At 46.9% G+C, this 27,629-nt stretch overlaps 1 protein-coding gene across 2 annotated transcripts; it reads right to left on the bottom strand.

Moving 5' to 3' along the window:
- On the bottom strand, positions 1 to 27,201 carry TRIM29 (tripartite motif containing 29). Of its 2 annotated transcripts, XM_027829228.3 has the most exons (9): positions 26,132 to 27,201; positions 18,659 to 18,754; positions 16,755 to 16,988; positions 16,119 to 16,317; positions 14,718 to 14,801; positions 9,259 to 9,348; positions 7,891 to 7,992; positions 6,617 to 6,693; positions 1 to 2,668 (listed from the first exon to the last, which is right to left on the bottom strand). In XM_027829228.3, exons 1-9 carry the CDS (start codon positions 26,987 to 26,989, stop codon positions 2,606 to 2,608), a joined length of 1,803 nt encoding a protein of 600 aa, XP_027685029.2. In that variant the 5' UTR covers positions 26,990 to 27,201; the 3' UTR covers positions 1 to 2,605. The 2 variants fall into 2 exon arrangements, with proteins under 2 accessions (XP_027685029.2, XP_037738282.2); XM_037882354.2 differs by lacking the exon at positions 9,259 to 9,348 and having other exon boundaries at positions 26,132 to 26,768.
- Positions 27,202 to 27,629: the final 428 nt, after the last annotated feature.

Genomic DNA, 27,629 nt, shown 5'->3' with positions numbered 1-27,629 from the left:
TCCTCAGACAGAGGTTTCTCTTTTATTTCCGCAGTGCAGGTTGCACACTCCAAGAACCTCGTTTACATCGGCACAGCGTTGGCCTGCCTGATAAGACAGAAGTCTGAGTGGCGTTTCTGCTTTGCTGATCAAGACAAACAAAATAATAAAACAGTTCATGCAAAATTCACCTCTAAGCCTCAGTGCTAATCCACGAGGTACAGTAAGGACAAGAGCCCTGCCTGATACATGATTGCTTTCCATTGGGCGAGAAGGTCTCAAGCAAACTAGGGGTGCTGGCCGGAGAAAGTGGGGGCCTGATTCTTCTCTCACACTGGGGTAAATCAGGAGCAATTCCACTGAAGTCAATGGTGTTACATCAATGTAAAAAATGGTGTGGGCAAGATCAGATTCAGGCCCATAAGAGTACAGAGCTAAAGTAGGGAATATCATCAAGATGGGCATGAGACATATATACATTGGGTCTCGGGGAGGCAGAAAGTGGTCAGTTTCCCTTATTATAGACATAAGAGCCTGTAATGAAATTCAGATCTAGATCTGAGCTCCCCCCAAAGTTTGTGGGTTGTTTAGATCTGGGGTTGTGGGAGTCATGCCTGTCTCTTAACAAATACGCATGAAGGAAGTGGGAGCATTTATCAGACTAAAACAATGAGAGTGCCTTTCAAGAGCCCAGACCGGGGACATTTTTTGTAAAAAGGCAACCGCTGTTGTATTTGGAAGAGAAGCCAGGGAAATCCTTTTCCTAAACTACCCCATCCCTGGTATCTAGACAATGCATCACTGCCTCTTTCCCCTGTGGTTTGTCTTGTTGCTTGCTAAACATATTATATTACTGTGTGCTGTTTCCCTAGGTCCGTGACTTCGGGACCTGTGGTCCCCTCCCCCCCCCCGCGCGCTCCGGACTTAAAACAACAGCACGGGCGGTAGTTTATTTTAATATCACACACATGCTACTCTAGCTTTTTTTTTATCAAAGCAAACGGATACCCGAGCCCAACCCCACTCCCACCCAACTCCAACCCCAACCCCAGCCCCCTTCTCCCTCCCCAGCCCCTTCCTTTCATTTAAAACACGGATATAAAAGAGGAGGCGTTTCAAATATTCTGGAGCAACCATCTTTCAGACTCAGAAGTTTTGTCTGCAGAGTCAGATTAAAAAACAGCACATAGCTTTGCCATGGGGATTAACTACAAAGTAATTTTCAGCAAGCAATAGGTGTGACCTCACTCAACCAGGTGCTGCGTGCGTGTGTGAGCGGGGAGCAGGGGTGGGCTGGCTCTGACCCTGAGGAAGGCTTGAACTGAACAAGTCACGAAAAGTAGCTGCACACGTTCGCATCTCGGCTCTGCAGCGACTTATCATTGTCCGAGAGCCAGGCCTTGATCCTGCAATGTGCCTTTAGTTCCAGCAGCAAGCTCTGATGCTCTTGGAGTTTTTCCATCGCTACAATGACCCCTCCCTGTTGCCCAGAGGGAAAAGCTAAGTTGGATGATTGGAACACTAACCGCCTCTCCCCTGCTTTCTGGCTGGCAACGGTCATGTGACCGCTCTGTCCAGAGCGCAGTCAGAAAAAAAACAACCCTGAAATATTACGCTGAGCAACAAAAAAATTAATTCCTGATCCAGAAAAAAATAAGGGAACCAAAATATATAAGCCAATTTTGTTTGTGGGGGGGAAAAGCCGGGGGCGCCCACCTAAGACATCTAATCAATCTTCCATTAGTGGAATGGATTTTCCTTTTCTTTTTCAATTTGAAGCGGTGGCCGGGGGGGGGGCATGTTAATGGGATGTAGAGCCTTTTTGCCATCGATTGGGAGCCAGCGCAGGGGAGGAGTGACTGGAAGCGGTTATAGGCTGATGCTTCTTTGGTGGCCACTGTGAGATGGGTGGGTGGGACTCAGAGCTGTCCTTAGTGAGGAGGTGGTGTCCAGCATGTGGTAACCGCTGGACATTGGCAAGGGGAAGCCCAAGAGTGTCTCCATAGAGAGGCCAAAGATTGAGTGGCTCACAGAGACAGAGCTGCCCTTTCCACTGATGGGGGCGGGGTCCCTGCAGATTAGGTTTGAGGCAGGTGGATGGAGGAGCATAGACAAAGCGTGGCCTGCCAGTTCCCGGGATGACCCTGCCTTTTAGATTCAAAGAGGACTTCAGACTCCAACTTGGCACCTTTCACCAGCTCTACAAATTCATTCAACGACGACTATGTGGTCGGGAGAGCAGGAAGCACATGGTATGACACTGTGGAGGGGAAGGGCTCAGTGCATACCATATCTAAGATCCCACCTTCCCCAAAGCACCTAGGAGAAGTAGAGCAATCTGCTCTGCAGGCAGAGGAGGGTGTTGCAAGACAGGGAATAAGAAATCTACAAGGGTTGTACTTGTTACAGTTCTCCGGGGCTGCAGAGCTTTCAAGGGAAATATAAAACGGTCCTGGGACCGATTATGAGTTGGGAAAAGTCCTCATTTCTTCTAGCGCCGACCACCCAATCCAGCCTCTCCAGAGATTAGAGCAGGAAGTTTAATATAGTAGCAGGTTCATCTGTGAAAATTCTTGGTTGGTTCTCCACTCCTGGCACATCTGGCTTTTCCCATGGACAGCGGGATTCAAGGTGCCTCATTTGAAGTGATTCCGTTGCCTTTGTTGACGTAAAAGGGGCGGTGGTGTGACTGCAATGGAGAATTCGGGGCATGTGAATTAAGAGGACTGTAGCTTCCAGTCTGTCCTTGACTTACACTCAATTTGCACTGCCTCCACCATCTAATTAGCCCTCCCACATACCCCTTCCACCCAAACTGTTATATATTAACAGTTCCAGACATTTTTTTAGCAGAGAGACACCACCCGTTCCCCTTTTTCGGAAACTGGAGCCGCTTGACTTATTCATTGCAAACTTAGCCCCTATTCTCCAACTGCACTTAGGCTTCGGGTGAGTTTTGTTCTGAGGCAGAGGGTCTACACCAAGTATCTGCATTAATTAAATCCCACGTGAGCCCTCAAAATAGGACTTAGGTGGTACATGTGTCTGCTGCCAGCCCTCTGGACAGGGCTGAATTTCACCCTTTGATTTTTGTATGTAGCTCTTCATTGTTCAGAACTAAAATTGTGGATGAACTAAAATTTGAATCTATAGGATGCTCACAAACGTTGACCTGTGCACTATGGGTGATGGGTCAGCTAAGTTGCATGGTGTTTTTCTGCTCCCTGGCTGGATGACGCAAAGCCCTTAAATGTGACTGTAAGGAATAACCATTGTTAAATAACCAGTGCTGTTGTCTGTCCTCAAGTCCACATGTGAATATAGGTTTCTGTGTAAACAAAACCCAGTTTGTGCGAATATTCGTGAATGATAAAGGGGCAGGAACAAAGCTGAACTTGAGCATCTATTTTACAAACTTCCCCCCACTCTATGCATTGCTGCTTTCCGTTGTGCCACTTCCCATCAGCGTCTAAACTAGTCATCCTGCTGTTACCACCAGGATGGTCTGGCCATGTTTACCCCTGGGAAAAGTGTGTAGTAAAAAAAAACAACCTTGGCTGGAACAAGGGAGCTTGCAGCTCTTGTAAAACACAACAGCCACATTATGGGTTAGTTGTACTAGTTGGTTGCAACATCTCAGACAAGATCTTCAACTCAGAGCCACCTGTATTGGTAAAATCTACCATGACTTCTCTGCTGTGTGTAGCTGCACCAGCTCAACAGGTCCTCTTAATTACCTCCTGGAATGCAGGGCATTGTTTATGGAAATTACCCAAATGCCTCTGCTCCCAGCAATGTTGCTGGGCCCTGTGAGATCCACTCCAAAAATATGCTGATGTGGCCAGAGTACCAAAGCGTCAAAACTAGTGCAGCCATGAATATGCGCTAAACCAGCACAAAGGTAAATGAGCAAATCAGCCTTTTCATGACCTAGATGTCTCTGCTTAGCATAGGCACAATGGGGTAAAAGCAAAGGCAGCCTTGGTTTTGCTTCATCATGATATACTGACCTAGATCCAGATTGTGTCTTGGGAAGGGTTGGATAGATAGCTAAAAGGACTGGTTTGGGCTTATCTCTATTAATCATGCCAATTAACATCGCATACACTATGCAATGATGAGCATGAGATGGATGGATGGATGTCACATGTCCATCCAGTCCTGCTGTTCAGACCACACTTCTAATACCTACTGTTCAATGCCCTCTTGTGTGTGAATTCTGTTTGCTTTACAGCTCCAATTTCCAGCATAATTAAAGAAAGAAGAAAAGCTCCCCTTTAAATAACTCTCTGAGGGCCGGCAGTTCTGGCCTCCTAGAGCATTGCAGTCCGGTGTGTGAATTAATATTTACAGGCCTTTTAGAAGGTGGATTACTTAAATACATATTTAAGGCTATTTTAAAAGCCAGATTATTGGCCCAATAGACTGTAACAGCTCCTACAGAGCCACAGCAGTCCAGAGCGTGTGTATCTGTTTTGCAACTTTTTAGTGCTCATATATATCATCTGGATTGTTTGGTTCAGGTCTATCTGGTGAATATAAGCCATAAAAATAAAATAGCCCCAACTACTATATGCATGCGAAAGACATCCAAGTGTTTACAGGGAGGAATCTACCCAGACTGTTGGATTAATAACAGGGCACTAGTAAGGGTGTGAATTGCCTTCGTGGAACTGGACTGTCACAACAGGTCCATGCCCACTGTGGGGCTCACTCCTAGTAGACAGTAGATCTGCACTCAGTCTCATCACTGTCAGATGGAACTGGAAACCCCACTTCTCTAGCCTTGCTTCCCCCATTATAATAATGTGCTATAGCAGCAACTTCCTGGTCTCTCCTAACTTCCCCTACTGCAGGGATATCTCTTATGGGAACATTTTCCCAGCATGCCTTCCTGGGTCGAGTCCTTAAATTTGGCAGAGCCAAACAGCTGTCTCCCTAAAGCAGCCATTTTGCAAGTAGTTGCTATATTCTTCTCTTCTAGCTGGTAAGTGTGCTTAACTCCTATGTTTTTTTCCCTTTCTAATTCCTAAGGCAATGGCACGTTCTTACAAATGCATAATAATTATTAAAAGATAAACTTTCTTTTGGGAGGGGGAGAAAGGGTTCTTCGTGCATTTAATTTAGATCTTGCAAGATGCTAAGATATTTCAGTGCTAAGGGAGATAAAGGAACCAGGATAGATAGGTTCAAGTAGGTTTTTATGTGATCAGTTGTTTTGCTAAGGGCTTGCTAATCCAGTATGTTTTTTTATTTAGGAATTAAATAAAATGGCCTTGCACCTTCTGTAGTCCAGCGTTTCTGATTCCTGTGAATTGAGATATTTTGGTGTTTTTGTGAAGCCCCAGCTCCTGGAGTCAGGCGATTACCTAAGAATCTCTGCTTTTGTTTTGTTGTTGTTGTTTTAAAGAAAAGTAAGCCTCTAGCTGTCATGGTTTCAAGGAAATCTTGAAAACATGAAATATAAAGGCTCAGAAAGCAGAAGGCAAGTAAAAAGAATCAGCCCCAAAATGTACTACTTTTAAAATCTCTTGAGTTTTGGACGGCCTGACTTGTGAGATTTGAACACATGGGGTTGGTAATACTGGTATTTGTTTAGACCAGTGGAAAATGGGTGCAAAACATGACCACATGGGTCTAGGAGTGTTTTACGACTACTTTGGAGTGGTATAAATGATTACATAAGGTACAAAGTAGCAATGATATGGGCCCACTTTTCATAAAGACTGATCCTTGATACACCCCATCAGGCTTCAAGGCTGTGTGATCAGTATGTGAGGTAGTCTTATGCTCCGGTCTGTGGTGTGCAGACTCCAGAGAATGTGTTTTCTAGGCACCACAGCCCACACTTATAATAGGTGACCCCCATGCAGCAGTGTATTAACGCCTAGGCCAACAAGGCCTAGGCCTAGAGTGGCAAATTTGCAGGGGCGGCAAATTTATAATAGCAGCCAGAGGCGGCTGCTTCCCCTGGTGCTACTTGGCACCCTCCACCCCCAGTCCCACCCCAACTCCATCCCTTCCCGGTCCCCTTCCCCAAATCCCCAGCCCCGTCTCCTCTCCTGAGTGCGCCTTGTTCCCCCACTTCCCCTCTCCTTCACGAAGCTGTTTTGTGCACAAGCCCTGGCAGGGAGAAGCAGGACCCGGTGGCGCACTCAGGGGAGGAGGTGGAGGCGGAGCGGAAGTGAGCTGGGGTGGGAGCTGCTGCGGGGCGGGGGGCGGCAATTATTTCTGGGCCTAGGGATGGCAAAATCATTAATCCGCCACTGCCCCCATGCAGTGAACAGTAATATTGCAGAGTTTAAGCAACCGTGGCAAAGTCTAGACTGGAGCAGATTTCCATTTAAAGCCCCAAAATTAAGATTTGAAATGGGGTTGAACCAAAACCCTGCATCCAAACATTTCTGAGCCATGGGCAGGTTTGGAATCTGATCTGAACCATGCAACTCTGCCCATCTCCCAGTGACACGGGAGGTGACTATGAAAAATAAGAAATACTGTCACAGGTGAAGTCAGTCGCTGCCCCTTCTCCAGATCCAAAACGCCCCGAAAACTCCCAAAGTCCTGTGTGCTCCCATAGCAGTTCCTTCTCTTGCTGAAGCCCCATGAGTGCACAAGTCCAGGTCTTATCACTTACCAGCATGGACTGCTTGGAGGATTTCCATGTCTGCGGCTGCACCTTTGTCGCTTGGTGTCTCACTATTGCAGGGTAAGCTGCGACAATACAAACTAGCTAGTTAGGAGCAGTGGTGGGGTTATGATCTGCTCTGTGTATTACCCCCTTCTTGAAAGCACCATCAGAAATTACAGGATTAGAAAATACATATAGTTAGGAATCCTATTGGCTACCACTTCTGGGGTGGATTGCAACATCTCTTAGAATGGTGGCTCCGCCATTCAACAGTTCAGGGAAAGGGAGTGAAAAAATAACCTATCCAGTTAAAATGTTCGGGGAAATTATGGAGGCAGAATGTCATTAGCCAAATTAAAGTTAGGCCAAGATACCAGACTAATTGCTCTAACTCTTACAAAGAATGCAAAGGGATTTTTAATTACTGCAAAAAATCAAGACCTTGGATTTACAGCTTAGCTGAAAGATGGCATTCCAGCAACCCTAACCATAGCTTTTATCCTGAGCTCTCCCGTTCATTTATTGGCCAGGCCTGACCCTGTTTAGCAGGAATTGATGCAATCGCAACTCTTGGCAGTAGCCAGTGAGGAGGAAAGGGTGAAATCCTGGGTCCAGTGAAGTCTGAGGCTAGGATTTCACCCTAAAAGTGCATGTTCCTCTGTTTTAATTGATGGTGATAACACTTTTCATCAGTAGATCTCAAAGTATTTCAGTATCCCCATTTTACAGATGGGGAAACTGAGGCACAGAGCAGGGAAGTGACTTGCCCAGGGTCACCCAGCAGGCCAATGGCAAAGCCAGGAATAGAACCCATGTCTCCTGGGTCCTAACCCAGGGCTCTATCTACTAGACCACACTGCTGCCCACATTATTAAGTTCATAAAGGTGTCTCCATTAGGATATTACAAGGAGGGGTCAATAAATGTCATTCACCAGAATCCCTCCCTCCCTCCCCCCCACTACTGCCCAAATAACTCCTTTGCTTTCCCTTCCCTCCCTGACCCCCAACAAATCACCCCAAACTGTTTATTAGATCTGACAACCCCAAAGTTTAGCAAAATCCTGCATTGCATTAAGCTACTCCCATAACCAAGCTGGAATGAGAGTTCAGGGGGCCACGTGTGCCATTACTCCAGGCTGCCTTTCACAGGGGGAGCAGTGGAGAATGGGATTAAACACCCCCCTCAGGTCAGTCACTACAGAATCTAACCCCTGGATGGTGGGGTGGAAGGAGCAGATAGAGGGACGTATAAAGCAGCTAAATCCCCAAAGCCCCATACCAGTCTTAGTGAAGAGGCTCCCGTCGGACTGTTTGCTGAAGTCACCAGGTGAACTCTGCCCCATCTGGGAGAACTGATACGGCATCTTAGTTCCATTGCCTACTGGAAAAGAGAAGAGCTTATGTTACTTTCAAGATGTTGCCTTCCAGGGGTAAAAGTCCTTATCTGTGTAATCATCAATCTGTATAATGGCCTGGCACCTGCTGGGCGAAGGGAACTGAGATCCCTGGGAATGCAAACAAAGGACTGTTAATTATCCAACAGTTATCTCGTTTAGTTTTAATGGATTCTTAAGGGTCAGAAACGAGAAAGGAGAAGGTGGTAGTCTGGGTTTTATAAAGCTGCCTAGGGATCTGAAATCCCAACCTCCTTGGGGGACTTTGAAAACCTCAGCAGGACCCATCAGAGGAAGGGAAGGGCCAGAGCTGCAAATGGGGGAGTAGATATGAGGTGGCCAGGCCAGGTGAGAGAAGGTAGATGTTAGCAGGGTGTTTGTATGGTGTCAAAGCTCTGCATAGAGAGGGAAGAGTCTTTCTCCTGAGAAACCACGGCGCGTGTGTGATGCGGTATGGATGGCACCGGCACCAGGCCCTAGTAAACCAGTGTGCCACAAACTAGAATCATTAGGCAGACTCCAAGTCTGCCAAAGCTCCTTCACCATCAGCCTTTGGGACCCTGGGCAATGCTCAGTGAAGTCATCGGGAGTCCTCACCAGGGCTTTGGATCAGGCCCTTCCTGCTGAGGGGAGTCTAATGGCAGAGCATGTGGTAAAAGGGAGACAATCTTGCTAGCCGTGGAAGAGCTATGAGAAAATGTTAAGAGTATGAACAGAGAAATGAAGAGAGATGGAAGAGGAAGGGCGAGTGTTAAGTCTGGTTGTGCCTAGGGACCAACCAAGAACAGGGCCCAATTGTGCTAGGCACTATACAAACATAGTCTGTGCCCCAAGCTTTCAATCTACACAGAACAGAGATGAGGAGAAGGATGGTCTTGTAGGTAAGCCACGGGCCTGAGATTCAGGAGATCTGCATTCTGTTCCTGTGTCTGCCACAGACTGCCTGCATGACTTTGGTCAAGTCACTTAATCTCTCTGTGCCTCGGTTCCCTATCTGTAAAATGGGAATAGCAATATTTCCTACTTCCTTTGTCTCTATTTGGATTATAAGGGGCAGGGACTCTCCCCAACTATGTGTAGCACAGTGGGGCCCTGAACCTGGTTGTAATGTAGATGATGATGATATAAACCAAATAGAAAAGGTTCAAATAGTGGGACAGGGCTGCCCAAAAGCGTCAGGGTGGCTAAGAGGGCAAGGGTGGACTCGGTAGAAAGCGGCGAGAAGCCCTGGCACAGGTGGTAGGAATGAATACCTTTCATTGAGAAAGCAGAGTTACCCATGCCAAGTGTCTCCTCTGCATTTTGGAAGGAGGAATATTCCCACGCTCGGTTGCTGAAACTGGCTGCAAGAGAAGAGAATCCAGTTCAGCAATCAGCTCCTGATGTCCCAGAACTAGGCCCATGCCCTGGTGTTGCTCACTAACATTCCTCCTAACAGACTTAGAATCAGAACCAACACCGTATAGGTGAGGTTAAAGCAAGCCAGAGGGCTCGGTCCAAGCTGCAGAAGAATTGTCTGTCTGTTCTTTTCACAGTGCCCTGGGTGGGAAAAGAAGGGCGGCTTCTCTCTCCCTCTTTCTGAGCTGTGTGAACGAAGCTCCGTCAATGTAACAAAAAGCCATCATTAGTTACATTAAGTTGCCCACTCAAGCTTTGTCAGCATGATGATCTGCCAGAGATACCTGCAGGGAGAGGCTGGGACTCTTGCTTACACACACACTCTCACTTCACCTCCACCACCATAGACTTGTGCTTCAGGGTTTCCCTAACACTTGCTGCAGAGATGTGGGTTTCTGCTGCTTACCTCTCCTCCAAGCAACTAGGCACTGAGCGCATATGCAAAGAGGAAAGGAGTCGGATCTCCGATATGCGTCTGCTACCACCCTGTGGGCTGCTCTCATTTTAGCACTTCCATTCATGCTCCTTTCACGTGCTGTAACACCTGCACCGCTCCCAGATACAGGGACAAGTAACCTCCCTGTCCCAACTTTTCAGATGTGGGCAGGTGGTTTAAACAGAGAGAGAGCTGCCCCTTGCTAGATGAGGGGTTGAGATGGTCACAAATGACTGATTTGCAAATGAATCCAACTCCAATAACCTTTGACCACATCACTCTAGTATCCAATAGGATTACTTGCACTAGCTGGTTCGGCAGCCTGTCATTGTATATGGTACTGTGGGACCATCAGATTAAGCACTGCATGCTTGCTTCCCTGTAGTATCCTCTAGATAGACCTCTCGCTGCTAATCTGCACATGCACTAAATCATTTGGTTTAGAGAGTGGTGTGTGTGGAACCCCAGGCTGAGATCCAGGAACTCCTGACTTCTAATTCTAGTGCTGACACGGACTTTGCTGTGTGACCTTGGGCAAGTCATTTCACCTTGCTTGGTTTCCCCATGCGCAGAATAACACCCATGCCACAGGGATTGTTGTGAGGATTTTTGAGTTAGCTACTGCTGCTAGAGCAGGAGTTCTCAGACTGGGGGTCAGGACCCCTCAGGGGGTTGCGAGGTTATTACATGGGGAGGTCATGAGCTGTCAGCCTCCACCCCAAATCCCACTTTGCATCCAGCATTTATAATGGTGTTAAATATACTAAAAAGTGTTTTTAATTTATAAGGGGGGGTCGCACTCAGAGGCTTGCTATTTGAAAGGGGTCACCAGTACAAAAGTTTGAGAACCACTGTGCTAGAGGGCTCTGAAGCAGATGACTGTCCCTGTATTTAGCAAGTGCTAAGGGGTTCCCTGTGGTGCCCAGTCACAAAACCCCTACTGGTAAAAACCTTCGTCTGAAAACTAATTGAGGGGGATGCAAGGTCCCCAGCACTACATCAAGAGGGGGTGTCTGTTCAAACGCAGGGAGAGATGCACTGAGATGGGTATCGAAGGAATGTACAGGTTTGATCACTTGCTGTGAAGTTATTCGTCATGAGGAATAGTTGTTTGGGATCCAGCCCTCTTTCCTGTTTGTAAATCCTTTATGAACCAATCTTGCTGTCTGCAAATGGCTTTACTACAGGTAGCTCTTTTCTGAGATCTTTGGACAAACAGTTTTCAACCCCCCTGTGTCTTTTGGGAAGTATTCACTTTCTCACTCTGTGCTGTTTGTTATTCTTCATAGTAGGTGATTTGTTGCCTAAATTACATGGTCTTGATTTTACTCCCTCATTGGCTGATTAAAACAGAAATAGCAAATGATTGAGAGCAAATACCAACTAAGGAGTAGCCTTGGTAGGGAACGAATCCCCTGTTCTTGTGCCAATCTGGGCGCTGTTAGGGCAGCAGCTGCTTCTCCTACAGTGTGTACGTGCAAATAACAAACCACCAAGGAGGGACTGAGGGCATTTGTGTGAATTCCAACCATGGCTCTGCAGCATTCAGCCAGCTCTGTGCACTACTAATCTGTGACTCTCATATGGTTTATTAAAGTGAATGTCCTATTGACTTCAATGGACATTCAGTGCAGTTCTCCATATAGCGATAGACACAAGAGGCTCAATCTATTCAGTTTAACCAAGAGTTGGTTAATGGGTGACTTGAACACAGTCTGTAAATTCCTACATGGGGAACAAACATTGGATAATGGGCTTTTCAGTTTAGCCGAGAAAGATTAAAACATGATCCAATGACTGGAGACTGAACCTGGACAAATTCAGAATGGAAATATGGTGCAAATGTTTCACAATGAGGGCAGTTAACCATTGGAGCAACTGACCCAGGGTCACGGTGGATTTTCCATCACTGGCAACTTTTAAATCAAGATTGGATCCTTTTCTAAAACATCTACTCTAGGTCAGACAGGAATTAATTCAGGGAGATCCTATGGAGTGTGTGATACAGGAGGTCAGATTAGAGCCCTGTTCCTCAAAGGTATTTAGGAGCCTAACTTCCATGGAAGTCAAGGGGAGTTAGGTGCCTAAATACATTGAGGAGCTGGGCCTAGATGATCAGTGGCCTTATAATCTGTGTACAACAGGAGAGGGCCTACCTGCCAAGAGAGCCCCTCTACTTCAGCCTGGGACTGGTCCCTTCTTCAGCACCTGCAGAGGTTGCTGGCAGATACAGAGGGGCATTCAGGAGGCTAGATCTTTGCTCCCAGCCAGGAGGCATTGTAGCAAGATCAGCTTCTCTTTGCTCCCCAGTAAGACAAAGAAGCAGGGGTTCTCCTCCAGCATGGAGTAGGAAGGGGAGGTAACAAGTGGGGCGCACATTGGACTGCAGCTCTGAACCCCAGTCTTGTAAGTAGTAATCTCTATGTTCCAAGAGGATTAGCACAGCGGAGCTCAGTGACACTGGACAGAAGAAACTCAAGATTTTTCCCCTCACTTCACTATATCTGCATTCTGTGTGCTCAAATCTCATGCTTCAGCCGCAGTAGTGAGGAAATATCTATCCCCACCATTCTCTCTGTGCAGCGAGTATCTCGGTGCATTATGGGGAATTTTCACCTCCCTCTGAAGCATCAGGTATTGGTTAGAGATGATCTCGGACTGCAAAATTCAGATCAAATTTGAAAAGCCCCAAGGCTGAGAGGGGTTCAGGATCCAGGTTTTTGATTTTGGCCCATCTCTAGAATTGTCCACTGCCAGAGGCCGGACATTCGGCTTAACAGCCCAAAGACCTGGACCTGTGTGGTAGTTTTTCGGCTTTGAGAGGGGGTGTGGCTGACTTGCAGCCAGCTCTGGGAAATGGGGAGATGGATTCTTTACATGAACTTTGGCCCACAGTCTGGCTTGTCCAGAGTATTTCCCTGATAGGATGAAACCTGTAAAGACCTAAAGCAGCTGTGTCATGACTGCAGCAGCTGTAACTTAGAACCAGGGATGGTTTGGATCTAGGTTCCTTTTTAAATTAACCCACCACATGCAAAATAAAGAAGCCTTCAGAAAATGCCCTTCTCCAGTCTGACAACCAGAACTTGATCCTTGGTTAGGCAGGCTAGTAGGGAATTGTGCAGTTGTGTTGGGCTGAGGAAGAGGCAGGCCCTGAAGCCTTAGTGTACCCTAGCAGCACTGCTGGGATGAGTTCTAGAGTGCTACATCCTTGTCATTCACACAAACACATGTGGGAGCCAATAAGGCAACTGCTAGGGAATCCATGTATGGGCTGAAATGGAGGAGAAGAGAATGAGCCTTAAAGGAAAAGTGGGAATCCAGACACATGGATCAACGTTGGCATTCACATGGCACCCTTGTAAAACCCAGCAGGTGATATTGCAAAACAGGGAAATGCCATTGTTAATTACAGATAGCAGCCACAGACCTACACTCTGCCCACATCTGTTTGTGCAGAGCAACAGCTGTAAACACTGGGCAAATCCAAATGTGGTTTTGGAAACACAGGAAGCAGAACCTGAAAGGTGACAGTTCCAAATGTCAGATCTATGGGAACCTTAAATATGGGGTTACCATTTTCACATATCTTCTTACTCTCTTCTTGCCTCTTTTTTATTTATATACATCTATACTGGCAACGAATTCTCGACTAACCTGCACTGTGAGGTCATTTCCACCAGACACAATGGGTGTAGAATGCTACTGATTCAGGAGGGTAACAGTTTATACCTACTTTGCATTTTCTTTGTGTAAGTGACAGAACAAGGTGCAAGGCAGCAGCCCCTTGTCCTCACTAGAGGCTCGTCAACACAGGTAGTTACACAGGTGTAAATTTATACTGCTGAACCGACGCTAACGTAACTCGCCATGTGGAAACTGTTCTAGGGTTGAAAGTGACGTTTTTCTGGTATCGCTTAAACAGCTTCAAAATCAACCTAAGCTGTACCGGAGAGAGCCACTCTGCATTCTGAAACAGAGTTATACCAGCATAGCTATATTGGCATACTTAGATCACTGTTGTTCTGTTGCTCAGTTTCCCCGGGAAGGCAAACCTATGCTAAAAGGTGTGCTTGTGTAAATCATGCTCGCTAACACCTTTGTGTAGACAGGTAAAGTTATATTTTAACATATGCTAGCTGGTAGGGGATGAATATTAGCAGCCAACACGTGTTGAAATACTTGTTCTGTTAAAATGTGTAATAATAATAATACCTAGTTCTTATACAGCACTTTCCCCCCATCCATCTGAAAGTGCTTGACAAGAATCCTCATTATCCCTAATTTATACATGGGGAAACTCAGGCAGCAAGCAGAGCCATGATTTGCCCAATGTTCCCCAGCAATCCCTTGGCAGAGCTGGGAGTAGAACCCAAGTCTCCTGAGCTTTCCTACACATTAGCAGGTCGAGGTAAAGAGCTCAATCTGCTAACTCATGTTAAAACTTCAAATTGCCCCGTCTTCGCTCGGGTTTTACTTCATGTTGTCTAAGACAAGGTAAGAGCACACCTTTGTCCGAGGGAGAGAAGCCCTGAGCCCTTCTGTGCTCCTATAGGTTTTGCACTGAAGCATGTAAGCATTCCAAGCCGGTTACCCTGGCCAGCACCTTGTCTGTTGCCCTGTTTCAGAGAGTGCAAAAATGTCTCTGTGTTTTTAGGCTAGACAGAAAACATGGGGCCAGATCCAGACCTGGCATGAACAGTGTGAAGGGGCTGAATTTGCCCGATTCCAGGATGGTGCTGTGAAAAGTAAGTGGTCAGAGGAAGCAAATTACAAGGCCTATGTTGCATCTCTGAGTCTTATCTGCCATGCTTTGTTTAGAGGAAGCCCAGCCGTGGCCGGACAGAGAGCTTGAGAGAGAAGGGTCAGCCACGGTACCTTTTGGAGTCAGGAACATGGAGAATCTCTTCACGTTGTCAGGCTGGTTCCAGTCGTAGTTGTTGAGCATGTAGCGGTGATCCCCTGGAGGAGCGGAGCAAAGCCTGGGTCAGCCGGAGGTAGGACTGGAACAGCAGAGGCGAGAGGGGTGGGGGGGGGGGGGGGGGCAGCATAGGCCAGGGCTGTTCGCCTTTGGCCTTCCTCAGACCTTTAGGGAGAAACCATTTTGCGCTTGCAAGATGGATCCTTTGAAAATAGACTTCCTTCGTTTTGCAGTTCCTACCCAGGGCTCTTTGGAATGCCCTAGGAATGGGGTGAAGTGACGGGGGCTTTACAGCACAAAGCTATCTAAGTGGATTTGACTCTAGGGTCAGGACCCTGTGCAAAGAGCCAACACGAGGCTTACGTGCTGCTTACATCTGACTTCAGCTTAGTTGTGAGGCCTTGAGTGGAGCATGAGCCTTCTGCTAGCTCTCTGCAAACAGGTGAATTTGACCCAATGTTTAGTTTGTTAGTTACATTGGTTTGACTCTTACATTAGTGAATAGAGCTGTCTTTTATTTGCTCAGATTTATTTCCGCAGTATTAAAACTCTCAGGATGCTGTTTGAATGTTCTGCCTCTTTGCAAGACTATTAAGCGGGCACCTGTTGTAATAACTAAGAGTAAGCAGAGTCTCTTTGGAGACTGATATTAAACAGGTTTCACTCCACTAATATATTATTTCTCCCAGTGAAGTTTTTAACAATGAAAGATCAAATGGGTTGCAGGTGAGCTTGTTGGGTTGACTCAGGGGGAGTCTGTTAATTAAGGCCAATAAGTAATTGTAGAGTTGTTTCCTTGCAGTCACTAGATACAAACTCTGTCTTCTTTCAAGTGTAACTGTGGCTTGCAGATATGACAGCTGTAAAGAGTTTTTGGATTACCTTAAATAACTTTTCCCAACAGTTTGAATACCTTTGGACTCATTAACCAGATTCTAAGCAGTGTCCATTAAACTATTGGTAAAATTTTCTAAAGTGCCTGAGATTTGTAAAGATATTTAAGCATTGCTACAATCAGTGTTGGAAGGCCTAAATCACAGATGGCGAAGTCCAATTGTGTGTTACACAGGAGGGCAGACTAGATGATCACAGTGGTCCCTTCTGGCCTTAGAATTTAGACTCTTGAATCTTCAAAAGTGACTCAGAAGCTTAAGTCTGTTGACCTTTGAGCTCTGACTTGATCACTGACTTTGGGTCACCTCCTTTGCTGGACTCTGGGAAACGGGCACAGCTGGCTGGAAAATTTCAATGGGAAAAAAAAAGAAGGTTGAAGGTTTTTTTCCCAGGGAAATACTGTGACTCTGGATATGAACAGAAAGCAGAAAGAGAGAGGGAAGAGCAACTTGGGGAAACGCTACCATTCTCCATATGATTCCTCTCTATGAAGTTCCGGCTGAGGTCTGCCTTGCAGATCTTCTCCACGTGTCTCATGCAGACGTTCAGCAGATCATCCCGGAGGAGCCCCATCGACGGGCTCATGGTGTCCCCGTCCAGCAAGACGCTGTAAGTCGGGAGAGACGGCGGGGCGATATAGTTCCTCATCATTGCGCCAAATTCCTGCCAACCCAGAAGGTGTGGAGGTTAAAGTACCGAGAGGCTGGAATGCAGAGAAGGCTAAAGAGAGATTTGGGTACAGGAGAAGTTAGATACAATGGAGATAAGGGCTCTGAGGAGGCTGGGGGATGTTAGATTTCAGGAGAGGTATCAGGGTCAATCAGCTAAGATTGTGCATCGCTCATAGGCAATATGGTATCATGTGAACTCCCTCTGATTGGGTGAAAGCCTTGGATACCCTGCTCAGCTAGCTGATTCCTGCTTATGTCAGGGGTATGTCTCCAAAAAAACAGACCCTAACATTTCACAGCAAGATTGCCAGCCAGTGTCAATTGACTCCGTTCTGTTATGCCTGTGGCACCAGCTGGATCATCTGCCCATCAAAGGTATCCCTTTCTCAGTAGAAACAGGAGTGGCGGAAAGATGCAGCCTTGATTTACCTGCAGGAAGAGAACGGAGTCGCTGATCTGATGTATCTGCTCCCTGGTCTCCTTGTCCTCCTGCAGCAGCTTTGCCCTCTCTTCTAGCTCCTCCACAATTTCTTTTATGTTCTCCACCGCGGTCGTTTCCCTCTGGTCCAGGGCAGCCTTCACCTCATCCCGCTGCTTCTCCAGGTCGCGGACCAGCTCTTTGTAATGCTGATCCACGGTGGCTTTCTCGTTGGTGGTGAAATTCTAGTGGGGGGAGATAGAAGGTGCATGGCATGAGGCTCTCACACTGGGGACTCCAGCAATCGAACACAACCGCAATGTAGATTCAGGAGAGGAAGAACAGCATGATGTTGGAGGCAGACACCCCTCCCCAGCACCTCCAGCTATTCCACACATGGCCAGGCTCCTTCATCCCGTTAGGCAGCATTTGTGCATGCAGATCCCCTATCCTATCAAAACGCAAGCTGGAGAGGCTGAAATCCTAGGCTGTGTCGGGAGAAGTGTAGCATGGAGACTTCTTAGACGGTAAGTTCTCTGGGTTAGGGACCCTGCCTGTGTTTGAGCAGCACCCAGCACAATGGGGCCCTGACCCTGGGTGGGGTTTTTGGGCGCTACTGCAAAATAAAGATTCATCAGTGTCACTTAAAGGGAGTCACTTACTAGAGTGAAACTCTTGGGACTGAGGCTTGGGGGGTGGCAGAGCATTCTTAGCAGCCAGCCCATGGGAGCAGAGATCCTGACCTAAGGTCTGGCCACGCTATAAAAGTTACATTGGTATAACTCTATTTGCTAGGGTCGTGATCTACCAGTATGGCGATCGCATTATTACTTCTAGTGTGTATGCAGTTGTACTGATATAGCTTGTATATACTGCACTAAGATGCCCCAGGAGAAGCACTTTTGTACCGGGGTGAATATGTCCACACTTGGAGGGTTTTTGCCCTGTTAACTACACCACTGTATACCAGTGTAGTGTATACCAGTGTAGTGACAGTAGCAAACATTTCTAGTGTAGACAAGCCTATGTCCCTTGGACTTTCAAGAGAGTCCTAGGTTCTGAAGTGACACTTGAAAATAAGTCACTTAGGCCCATGTCCTCAATGGTATTTTGGTGCCTAATTCCTTCTGAAACCAATGGAAGTACCTAAATACCTTTGAGGATTGGTCCTTTGGCCCTTTTGAAATTGTGTCCCAGAATGACCAAGGATAGCCCCATGTTCAGGCCGAAGCTTTCTAGCTTGGCTTCCCAAAATAATATTAAAGGAAAAAAGAAAACCAAGGTACAGTTGTGGAAGGATTGAGAGAAGGCAGGATTTCTTGTTGACTGTACATAATTTGTTGGGCCTGGTGTACAGGTAGGGTGTGAATTATGTTGACCGATATTTACATTGGTCCCCTCCTGTGGATGTAGATATACCAGTATAGTGTATACCCTTTTCCATACAAAAATAAGCTGTGTCAGTATAAGGCACCTTTCTATTGGTATAACTTGATCCATATTGCGGGGGCTGAATCATTTTAACTATGCCGGTATAGTTGAGCCAACCCAGCCTTTGGAGATGATAGCTGGACGGAGAGAGAGCACCAGTAACCCCAGGCAAGAAAGTAACAAGGATAGTCATCTAGCAAGTCCATCTTCTGTGTTCTTGGTCTCCTACAGGGTGTGTCATGAGAGAATTGCAGCGGACACCATTCTCCCAGACTTAGAGTGAGTGTGGTTGATCAGGTGATAAGAGAGGAGTGGAAGGAGGGAGAAATGAGTGTGATGTGAAAATATGAACGGGAAAATCAGAGCACAGGAAAAGGGGGCAGGCAAGAGGGGCAGGCAAGTATGAAAAACACTGGAAAGCGTGTGGGTGAGGGGGGGAAAGGGAGCAGCTGGGGAAAGCCAAAGAGAAACGTCCCATCCTCACCTTGATGCGATCCTTCTCCTTTTGCCACTTATCCACTTCATCTTCTACCTCTATGATCTTCAGCTGCAGCTGCTCTTTCTGCAACGAGAGCTCGGTCTGTGGGAAGGAGGAGAGGGGGAGACCCATGAAATCGAGCAGCGTATGGCCTACTTCAAAGAGAATTTCTGCTTTTACTTATGCATTTGGCCCTGAACCATAATGGCTGGGAGCTACAGGCTCCTGGCACCACTTCAATGGAGATCATACGCTGGCAGCTGGAAAAGATCCCAATGCCTTCAGCTGGGTCAAGAGATGTGGCTCCCTAAGCAAAGGAAGCAGCAGAATCTCCTGCTTGGGAAGGGTGGGATTGCAAATGGTACTGCTTTTAATCATGCTGGAGTCATTAGCTAGAGGGCAAGAGGCTTGTTTCAAAATTCAGCTGGGTATGAAATGAAGGGCCCAACCCAGGGCGTGTTTGTGCAGCCCTAGCAGTTTTCATGTAATTATGGAATGACGTTTGATTAGTGTTGCAACCAGGGGATGACGCCCCCGGCAGGAATTCTGTTTAGACAGGACTGTGGATTAATTTGCTCTGAGTCTAGGGTTTTAATGTTCTCATAGAGCTGGGTGAAGGCAGCAAGGGGGAAAAAAAGGGGGTGGGCGGGGGTGACTGGGAACATTTGCTTGGTCTAAATCCACAACTTTCCTTTGATACCTTCATGAAGCCCTTTTATTGGCTTCCCACGAACATTTGTACAACTGCTTTATTTGTTGATGAGAATGTTCATGTAAAGAGAGAGAGCCCGAATACCTATGCAATTACGGGTTTGTGTAACCCACCTATCAGTGTTTGCTGTGTTTCCCTCCGCATTCTGTCTTCAAAGGGTGAGGTTGGGATAGTTCCCACCTCTAGAGCCTAGCGCAGGTTGTAGAGATTCATATCTTTAGCTCCGGAGGTCCCTAGTCCAGTCCCTGGGATCAGCCAAGATGGGTGGCTATCCTCTTTGCACAGCACAGTGAATTGCGTCAGGAGAATTTGTGTGGCTATTTCAAGGTCTTCCACGTCTGGGTAATAAGGCTGGGTTTACACTATAATTGTAACGAAGTCAGGGAATCTGGCTGTAATGCTGGTGTGCTTACGATATGATTCAGTTGGGCCGTATCCCATAGCTAAGCTAAAGCTAGTTTCAAAGATGCAAAGTACCTTTAACTCTCGCTGGCTCCGCTGGCAGCTGGGGTCACTCGCTGTGTATGTAACCCACTCTGTCCCCGTTTCTGGGGTACTAAGTTGGGCCACGTAGAGGTGATTTAGCTGCTACAGCTGTGGCTAACAGAAGTAGATCTTCTAGCTACTTCTAGCAATTTCAACCACCCTTGTAACTAGGTTCCCTATCTTAATTATAGTTGTAGTGTAAGTAGGATCTAAAGGTTTCAGTCATCCAGTCGCGTAGTGGAAAGAGAACCATGTGACTTAAGAGATCAGCTGCACAACATAAATAATGCGCATGGCAGAAAGTCAGCCAAACAAGAGCAACCAAGCTCCAGCGAAGGAAATGTATTTACTAGGTTCTTACACTTGTGCCCATCACCATGGTATCAGAGTGCCATCTTGAGCTTGGGCAAACCGCAGCAGCTTTTGAGACCCATTGATTCCAACTGTCCCTCTTTAATAAGTCCCTATTTATCAGGGAAAACATAATTTGCCAGGTTTTTTCCCCATTTAAAAAAAAATCCAGCCACTCCAATATATTTCAGCGGAGTTAAAAGTTGCATCCCTGTTTCTCCCGCGAAATCTCTCTCACAACCATCTTTGCTTGTTGGTATCTATGATCCTCTAAAAGGGTCCCCCAAACCATTTTATGGTTCCTAGGTCCAGGGAGGTCCCTCTGGGCTATTGGACTGTGACCAGCCACATAGTCATGTCCCGGAGTTCCAGGTGTACAGAGGTTGGAAAACAGACATAAGCAGGTTGAGTGGCTGGGGAAGGGATGCGTCTGGGGCTTGTTCACCTACCAGCTCCAGCTCACATACAATGAGAGGAAGAAGGGGGATTGGCCTCAGGAAAAGGTACTATGACAATGGATGGGGGGCTATACAAATATCTAAGATAGAGGAGATTTTGCTCAGAGCAGGAAGGTGAAGGGATGAGACTTAATTCCTTGATTTGTGTTTAGGGAATAGGTTACCCAGAGCAGCCTATGCTGGAACAGTCCCTGACCACGCAGCAGCCTTCCTGAAGGCTTTCTTTCTCTCCCTCAGGCTGTGCAATGTCATATATGTGTCACAGTCAACCATTGGTGCAGAGGTGGGACGCCATGGGATGCGAACCCTTTGGATCCAAGCCCCCATTATCCTCGAATAGCCAGCCCAAATTCAGAAATGAAACTGAACGGCAAGGGATTTTCACAGACAGCCAGGTCTGTTGGGTTACCTTCTGGTAACACTGAATGGTTAGTGAAGGAAAGAGTTGGACTACGAAGGTGGCTTTCTCGTAAGGGTTATTGGTATCGTTGTCAAGAACAAGATCTTGGCCATGTAGCTGAAAAGCAAGTGACAGTGTGGAGGGGTTTAGGTCTGCAGGGCACTGGGGCTTTCTTTGGGATGGATCGACCCTTTCTGAAGGGAGGGGGGGACTGGATAGAAAGCGCTGTCAGGAGAATTGAAGCTGATGGATGGATGGCGGTGGTGATGATCCTGAATTTTGATGGTACTTTTTATGAAAATGGATCCCAACAAGATTTCCCCAATTATTACTAGCTCATTGTATAAGTTATAACTATCCCTGCCTCCAGCACTGAAATGCAGCTGCCTCTGGGGAGGAGTGAGGCAGCTGTTTTAACAAGAAACACTTCTCTATGATTTAGAGCAAGAATACAATTTTTGGTGTAAATCAGAGGCAATTTAGGTAGCCAGAATCTAACTATTGTAGATATCCACACCAGATATGGCACCAGGGCCAAGAGCAGATGGGAAAGCTTACGAAGACACCAGCAAAAGGCAAGGAAGATGCAGTTTAAATCAAGTGGATTGGTAGCAGGGGAGAGGGGGTAACTGAAGCAAATTAGAGTGCTCTGTGGAGAGGTAATTTATAACAAGGATGGAAGATGCAAAACCTCTTCACAAAAAAGAACAGGGAAAATAATCTAAGGATAGGCTGGGAGGTAGAAGGGAAAGAGAAGGAAATGTGAATACAGCATAACTAGTGACAAGAGAATTAAAAGATCTGAAGACAAAGGTCCCAATTCATTAGTGGGTAAGAACCACCCACACTGGGTCAGACAATTGTCCATCTAGCCCAGTGTCCTGTCTTTTGACAGTGACAGGTCCTTCAGAGGGAATGAACAGAGCTGGACAATTTATCGAGTGATCCATCCTCTGTCGTCCGCTCCCAGCTTCTGGCAGTCAGAGGTGTAGGGACACCCAGAGCATGGGGTTGAGTCCCTCGCCATCTTGGCTAATAGCCATTGATGGACTATTCTCTGTGAGCTCATCCAGTTCTTTTTCAAACCCAGTTAAGGGTCTGAGCACATCCAAGCACACAACCAGAGGGTTTGGGGAAAGGTGCCTCTTTGCTGCCTTTATTCTGGGGCTACCTGGCAGGCCGGTTTAGCATCCAGTGTAGATTAAAGCAGCCTCAGGGCTGGCCTAAATTCTACTCAGCTGCTTGTGGCCCAAAGGGGCTATTCTGGCAGCTGGGAATAGCCGGAGCACAGTGAGGCTTCAGCCACCCCCACACCTATGCATAGGAGCAGCCTTACAGGAGGGATTTTTAGGATATCATAGAGACATTGTGCCAGCTCCACACCACTTAAGGAAAATTCCCCTGTGCTGAAAGGCTTCCCCAAGGTCCAGATCTATTGGCTTTGCTCTCATACTGCACAACTTTTTCCAATAGTTTAAGAACCAAACAGTGGGGGGGGATTGGGTCAAGCTCTCCCTCCCATAATGGTCCGCAGAATGCAAAGGTTGGAGAACCCTGCTCAGGTTACTCCTGGCCTCATCTACGTTGGTGGATTTGGCCCTGATTCCTGTGTGACTGAACTTGCACCAACACAAAATCTTAACGAAGAAGCAAAGTTGCTCTAAGCAATGATGTGCAGCTTACCCGGTCTTCAGGTTGTCAGTAACTACACCTGAGCAAGGTGTGCTGCCCTCGAATAGAGTGTCTGCATTAGGATCACATCTAGGAGAGTAGCAAGACTTCTCCAGTGGCTGAAACCTCCACTGTACACAAGGTCTCATAGACAAGCCAGACCAAAACCCCACCTTACATCAAGGGGGGAGGGGAAAGAAGCTCCTCCATTGTGCGTATCAGTGCACTGTTTGCTCTGTAGCAGACAGTCTGTAACAATGCAGGAAGGGCAGTGAGTGGAAGCACCATCAGAATCAACAGTCAATTTCAAAGCCTTGTTCACCCCTTTTAAAGGCGTCCCCTTTAGAAGCCACTTTGTTGAAACGAGCAACGCCCAGTTCCAGTCACTGAATGTCAGTTCTCAACCACTTCATTAAACCTGCTGTACAATATAAACTTTTCCTTAAAGGGAAAAGAAAAAAATATCAAAGCACTCTCCACTAGATATGATCTGACACACAGAGTATTAAGGCTAGGGATGGACGGTAATGCAATGCTATTTACAGATCAGTGGTTGTTGGGTATTTCCGATGCTTCCTTCTTTGAAAACAGGCCTACAAAACTGGTTTTGAGCTGAGTGTCTCTTTTTAAAATGCTGGGTGTCATCTGTGCTGCAGAATTCTCTTGGGGAATCAGTTTTGTGTGTGTGCATTAGCTATCGGCAGCCATCATTTGCCGATGTTTTGTACTGCTATCTTAGCTTTATGATTTGTTGCTTTTTAAACAGCCTGGCCCTGAGGATGTGTTACTGTTTGTTTAAATCTGTAGCAGGAAACTAACCAGGAAGGGGCCTTGCGGAGGTTTTAAGCAGATACTCAGCAGTGGAGCAGAGGGAAAGACAGGGAGAGGCAGAATGGTCTGGTAGGTGGACTGCTATCCAGGAGACCAGTGTTCAATTCCCTGCTCCACCACAGACTTGCCTGTGTGATATTGGGCAAGTCACTTTGTCTGTCTGTCTGCCACAGTTTCCCATCTGTAAAATGGGGATAATAACATTGTCCTACCTCGCGGGGCGGTGTGAGGGTAGATGTATTAAAAGGATTGTGAGGTGCTCAGACTCTATGGTCAGGGGACTGTAGAGGTGCCTACAATAAGGAAAATACAGTTTGGTACGTGACACGCTGGTGCGTCTTACTGTGTTTTCAGGCATTCAAAGCAATCAATAGGATCAAGTGTAATGGGAAAGAAAAATAACATATTTGGGATAAATTTCAGTGGGTTCCAAGGCAGGAGAATCCCTACAGATTTCCCTTGTTATTAGATGATGATGAGCAGCAGAAGGACCTGATTGTATGTGGGAGGTTTCTGGACTCCAGTTTGTGGTGGCCTTTTAATTCAAGTAAATTAGCTTCCACCACTCACAAGCCATTATAAATACTAATATAGACACTTTCCCATGTTCCTTTCTCATTATGTCTCAGCCTAGAGTGAATTAACCAGCACCAGAAACAAACGAGTAACTACAGTTGAACTAATTGATTTCCAATTAATTCACGTTCCAACATGGCCAAAACCTGTAGTCTAGAAAACCCTTGTGCATGTAAGTGATTCATATCGATAAACCCCTAAATCCTTTAGGCTTAGCAGCAATGGAAACAACAACAGTTCAGGGATGTATTTGAAGTCCTGTTTGAGTTCCCCAGGGGCTCTGCCGTGGCACTAATGAGAGCCAAATAAATAGACACAGACAGATATGAGAAATCAAATAACATCACTTAAATCCTGAGTGAGGGGGGAGGCTATCTTTCTGCCCAGTTGTGGTCACTTGCTTACAATCAGGATGCTCTAGGTCCATTGAGCAACAGCAACGATACAGGGCCGCTTGGAGATCTGAGTTAATCAGAAGCGCTAGAGGGAACATGGTGGCCAGTGTTCTAAGGCAGAGAGCAGAGATTAAGTGGGGACCTCCCCGAGATTAGACATGATGTTAAAGGGAACAGAGGCGATGCAGATCCTACAAAGCATCAAATGTAACAACGAGGCATGAAATTAACCTGTAGACTGAGAAAGACCTTCAGGGATTTAGATGGGATTTCTTTATACAGAGAGTTGCTGAGATATGAGCAAACCATCACTTAGGCTGGTTTTAAAAAGCATCTAGATGAGTACAATGTTGCAAGCAAGATTACAAACTGCGTATGAGAGGATCGAGATTAGATAGACTTCCCTCCTTCACCATTAACATATCTGATCGTTCTAGGTTCCCTGGGAATCCCCCTTGCATGCACTTAACTGAAAAGGATAGGCAGTTTCCTTTTGCTCGGCCTTGGGAAGAGTTAAACCAGTTCTCTGTGTTTAGTGTCACTGAAGAATTCTCAGCAGCTCTGTCCATATTGGAATTTGTATTGTCCTGTTCACCATGGTATCTGAGGGGCTTCCCAATCCTCAAAGGAAGGATGGGTTTGCACTTAAGGCACAGGAATGAGATTTGGGTTCATTTCCTGACTCTGCCACAAATTTCCTGTGTGACCTTGGACAAGTCACTTGATCTCTTTGTGCCTCAAGTCCCCCATGTGTAAAATGGGGATAATCAACCTTTCTTTCTGTCATATCTATTTAGATTGGAAGGTCTCTGGGCAAGGACTAGCCCACACAGCACCTAGCACAATGGGGCTCTGACCTCAATCCGTGCCTCTGTAGTAAACATACCACATCCACGCAGCAAACAGACTGTAAACAAAGGCAGGAAGGTCTTTCTTTAGCCCTTACTTAATAGTGAGGGTACTACACTCTTTTGCAGACTCCCTCTCATTAGGATTCCAGCCCTACAAGCTTCTGTACTTGCGAACAGCTCAGTAATAACAACACTTGGCATTGACAGTGCAGTTTTTGTCTCAGCAAAGGAAGGGCCAGCATTATTGTCATCTCCACGGGGGGAAAAAACAACCCCAGAGAGGTTCAGACCAACCTTTTCAAAAGTGGCCACTGATTTTTTGAGGACCGCCACTTTTGGGTCCCCAACTGGAGACACCTTGAACCCGAGCCAGGCCCTACCTGACTACATTTGCATACCGAAAAACTGAGGCATTCAAAATGTGAGGTTGCTCTTAAAAAATTGGGACTTAAATGATATGCTCAAGGTCACACAGTGAGCTAGGGGCACAGCAGGGGCTAGAACCCAGGTTGCCCCACCCCCATCCCCAAGATCAGTCTGCTAGACCATATCAGCACCTTACTAATGTCATCCAGTATACCAGCAATGTCTGGTCAAGGATACGTGCATGCTCCGCCCCCTGTGTAAGTAACTTTATACCTAGACATTCTCTGGGGTGGGGGGAGTTGCGGGGTGGGAACAGAACAGGGGCTATCCACTATTCAGATGAGTGGAAAGAATGATGGGAACAGGCAGTGGGGAGCGTTACCTCTTTCCCCGATTTCTCAACCTCCACCGTCACTGTAGTGTGGTTCTTGTGCTCCTGGAACATGCAGAGGTAGCAGATGCACATCTGGTCTGTCTGGCAGAACAGCTCCATGGTCTTGCCATGCAGCGGGCACTTCCTGGCTTCAAAGTCCTTGATGGGGTCCAGCAGCTGGTGATCCCGGAAAGCAGCCCCCTCCAGATGGGGCTTGAGGTGCAGCTCGCAGAAGGAAGCCTGGCACACCAGGCAGGACTTCACTGCCTTCTGCTTGTTATCGATGCAGGAGTCGCACAGGACCTCCTCTAGCTTCACCCGGGGTCTCGACCCGGACACTCTGTTGGCGGTGTTGTAGCTGGGTCTCTTCAGGTCCCCTGTCTCCACCAGAGGGAGGGAGGGCTTCTTCAGATCCCCCATCTGCCCGCTTGAGTACACTGACCTCCTGCCCTCTCCTTCACTGGAGAAGAAGGTCTTTTTTGACTCTGCCAAGAAGAGCGGTTTCCTCAAGTCCCCTTTGTCTACAAAGGAGATGGGGGGCCGACTCACATCCCCAAGCTGCACCCCAGGGTATGATGGCTTCTTCCCATCCCCTGAATCCATGCTGAAGTAGGTTGACTTCTTCTCGTCTGACTCCACAAACTGGATGATCGGCCTCTTCCAGTCAGTCCCTGAGTAGATAGAGCTCTTCAGTTTCCCTGTCTCCAGAGAAGAACTGCCAGTGTTTTTGGCATTTTCCTTCTCACCCCCACTGGGACTGGTGGACTTCTTCAGCTCCTCTCCATCTTTCTTAGGGGTGGACAGACAAGTCACATCTTCTTGGTTCCCAGCCACGCCATTTGTCCTTGTGGCACACCCTGTTTCCATTGTGCAGAGGGATGAACTGGCCTTTCTCTACCCTTGCTCCTTTCTCAGCCCTCTAGGCACGGAGCAGATCTTTGGCCAACTGCTCTTCTCTGTAGAGCAGGCAACCTTGCTGGTGGTTGGGTCAGCAAGGAGTGGAGGCAGAATGCAGGAAAGCCTCTGCCTAAGTGACACACCTTGAGCTGCTGGGAGGTGGAGAACACCAGAACTATGCTGGGTAAAGCAAGAGAGAGAGATGTTACAAAGGGATCAGAAGCCACAGCTGTGTGATTAATTATACAAGGCAGCCCACACCCAGAACATTCTTGCCTAACCAGGTTTTGGGAGGAAGGGTTGTTTATATCCTTTTTTTAAAAAAAGAAAAATAATTTTGATTAAGATGCAGCAACTGGTTCTGCAGCTTGTTTCGAAAATAATTACTTTTTTTGCCATCAGGAGCTGAGCTTACCTCCTTGCAGATGTGGGCAGGGCAAGAGAGTGTGAGGTCAATGGCATCGGCTTTAACTGGGTCTCTCTCATGCACTCGCATGAAATACTTGCACACAAAATAAGGTTGAAATTAAAATGAATACGGTGAATAAAATGTGTTGTTGTTTAAGATGGGATCTCCCTAGGACTTAAGGTGATGAGTACAGGTAGGGGA

The sequence above is a fragment of the Chelonia mydas genome, chromosome 22, assembly GCF_015237465.2.
Source record: "Chelonia mydas isolate rCheMyd1 chromosome 22, rCheMyd1.pri.v2, whole genome shotgun sequence".
NCBI lineage: Eukaryota > Metazoa > Chordata > Testudines > Cheloniidae > Chelonia > Chelonia mydas.
This window is presented reverse-complemented; position numbering and strand designations above follow the sequence as displayed.

Bases quoted from the DNA above. Each gene is read 5' to 3' on its own strand.
- TRIM29 (XM_027829228.3), bottom strand. From the start codon at position 26,989: ATGGAAACAGGGTGTGCCACAAGGACAAATGGCGTGGCTGGGAACCAA. The intron at 18,755-26,131 runs GTAACGCTCCCC...TCCTTCCCACAG, and splicing joins TTGAGAAATCGGGGAAAGAG to ACCGAGCTCTCGTTGCAGAA. The intron at 6,694-7,890 runs GTATGGGGCTTT...GTATTGTCGCAG, and splicing joins GAGCCTCTTCACTAAGACTG to CTTACCCTGCAATAGTGAGA.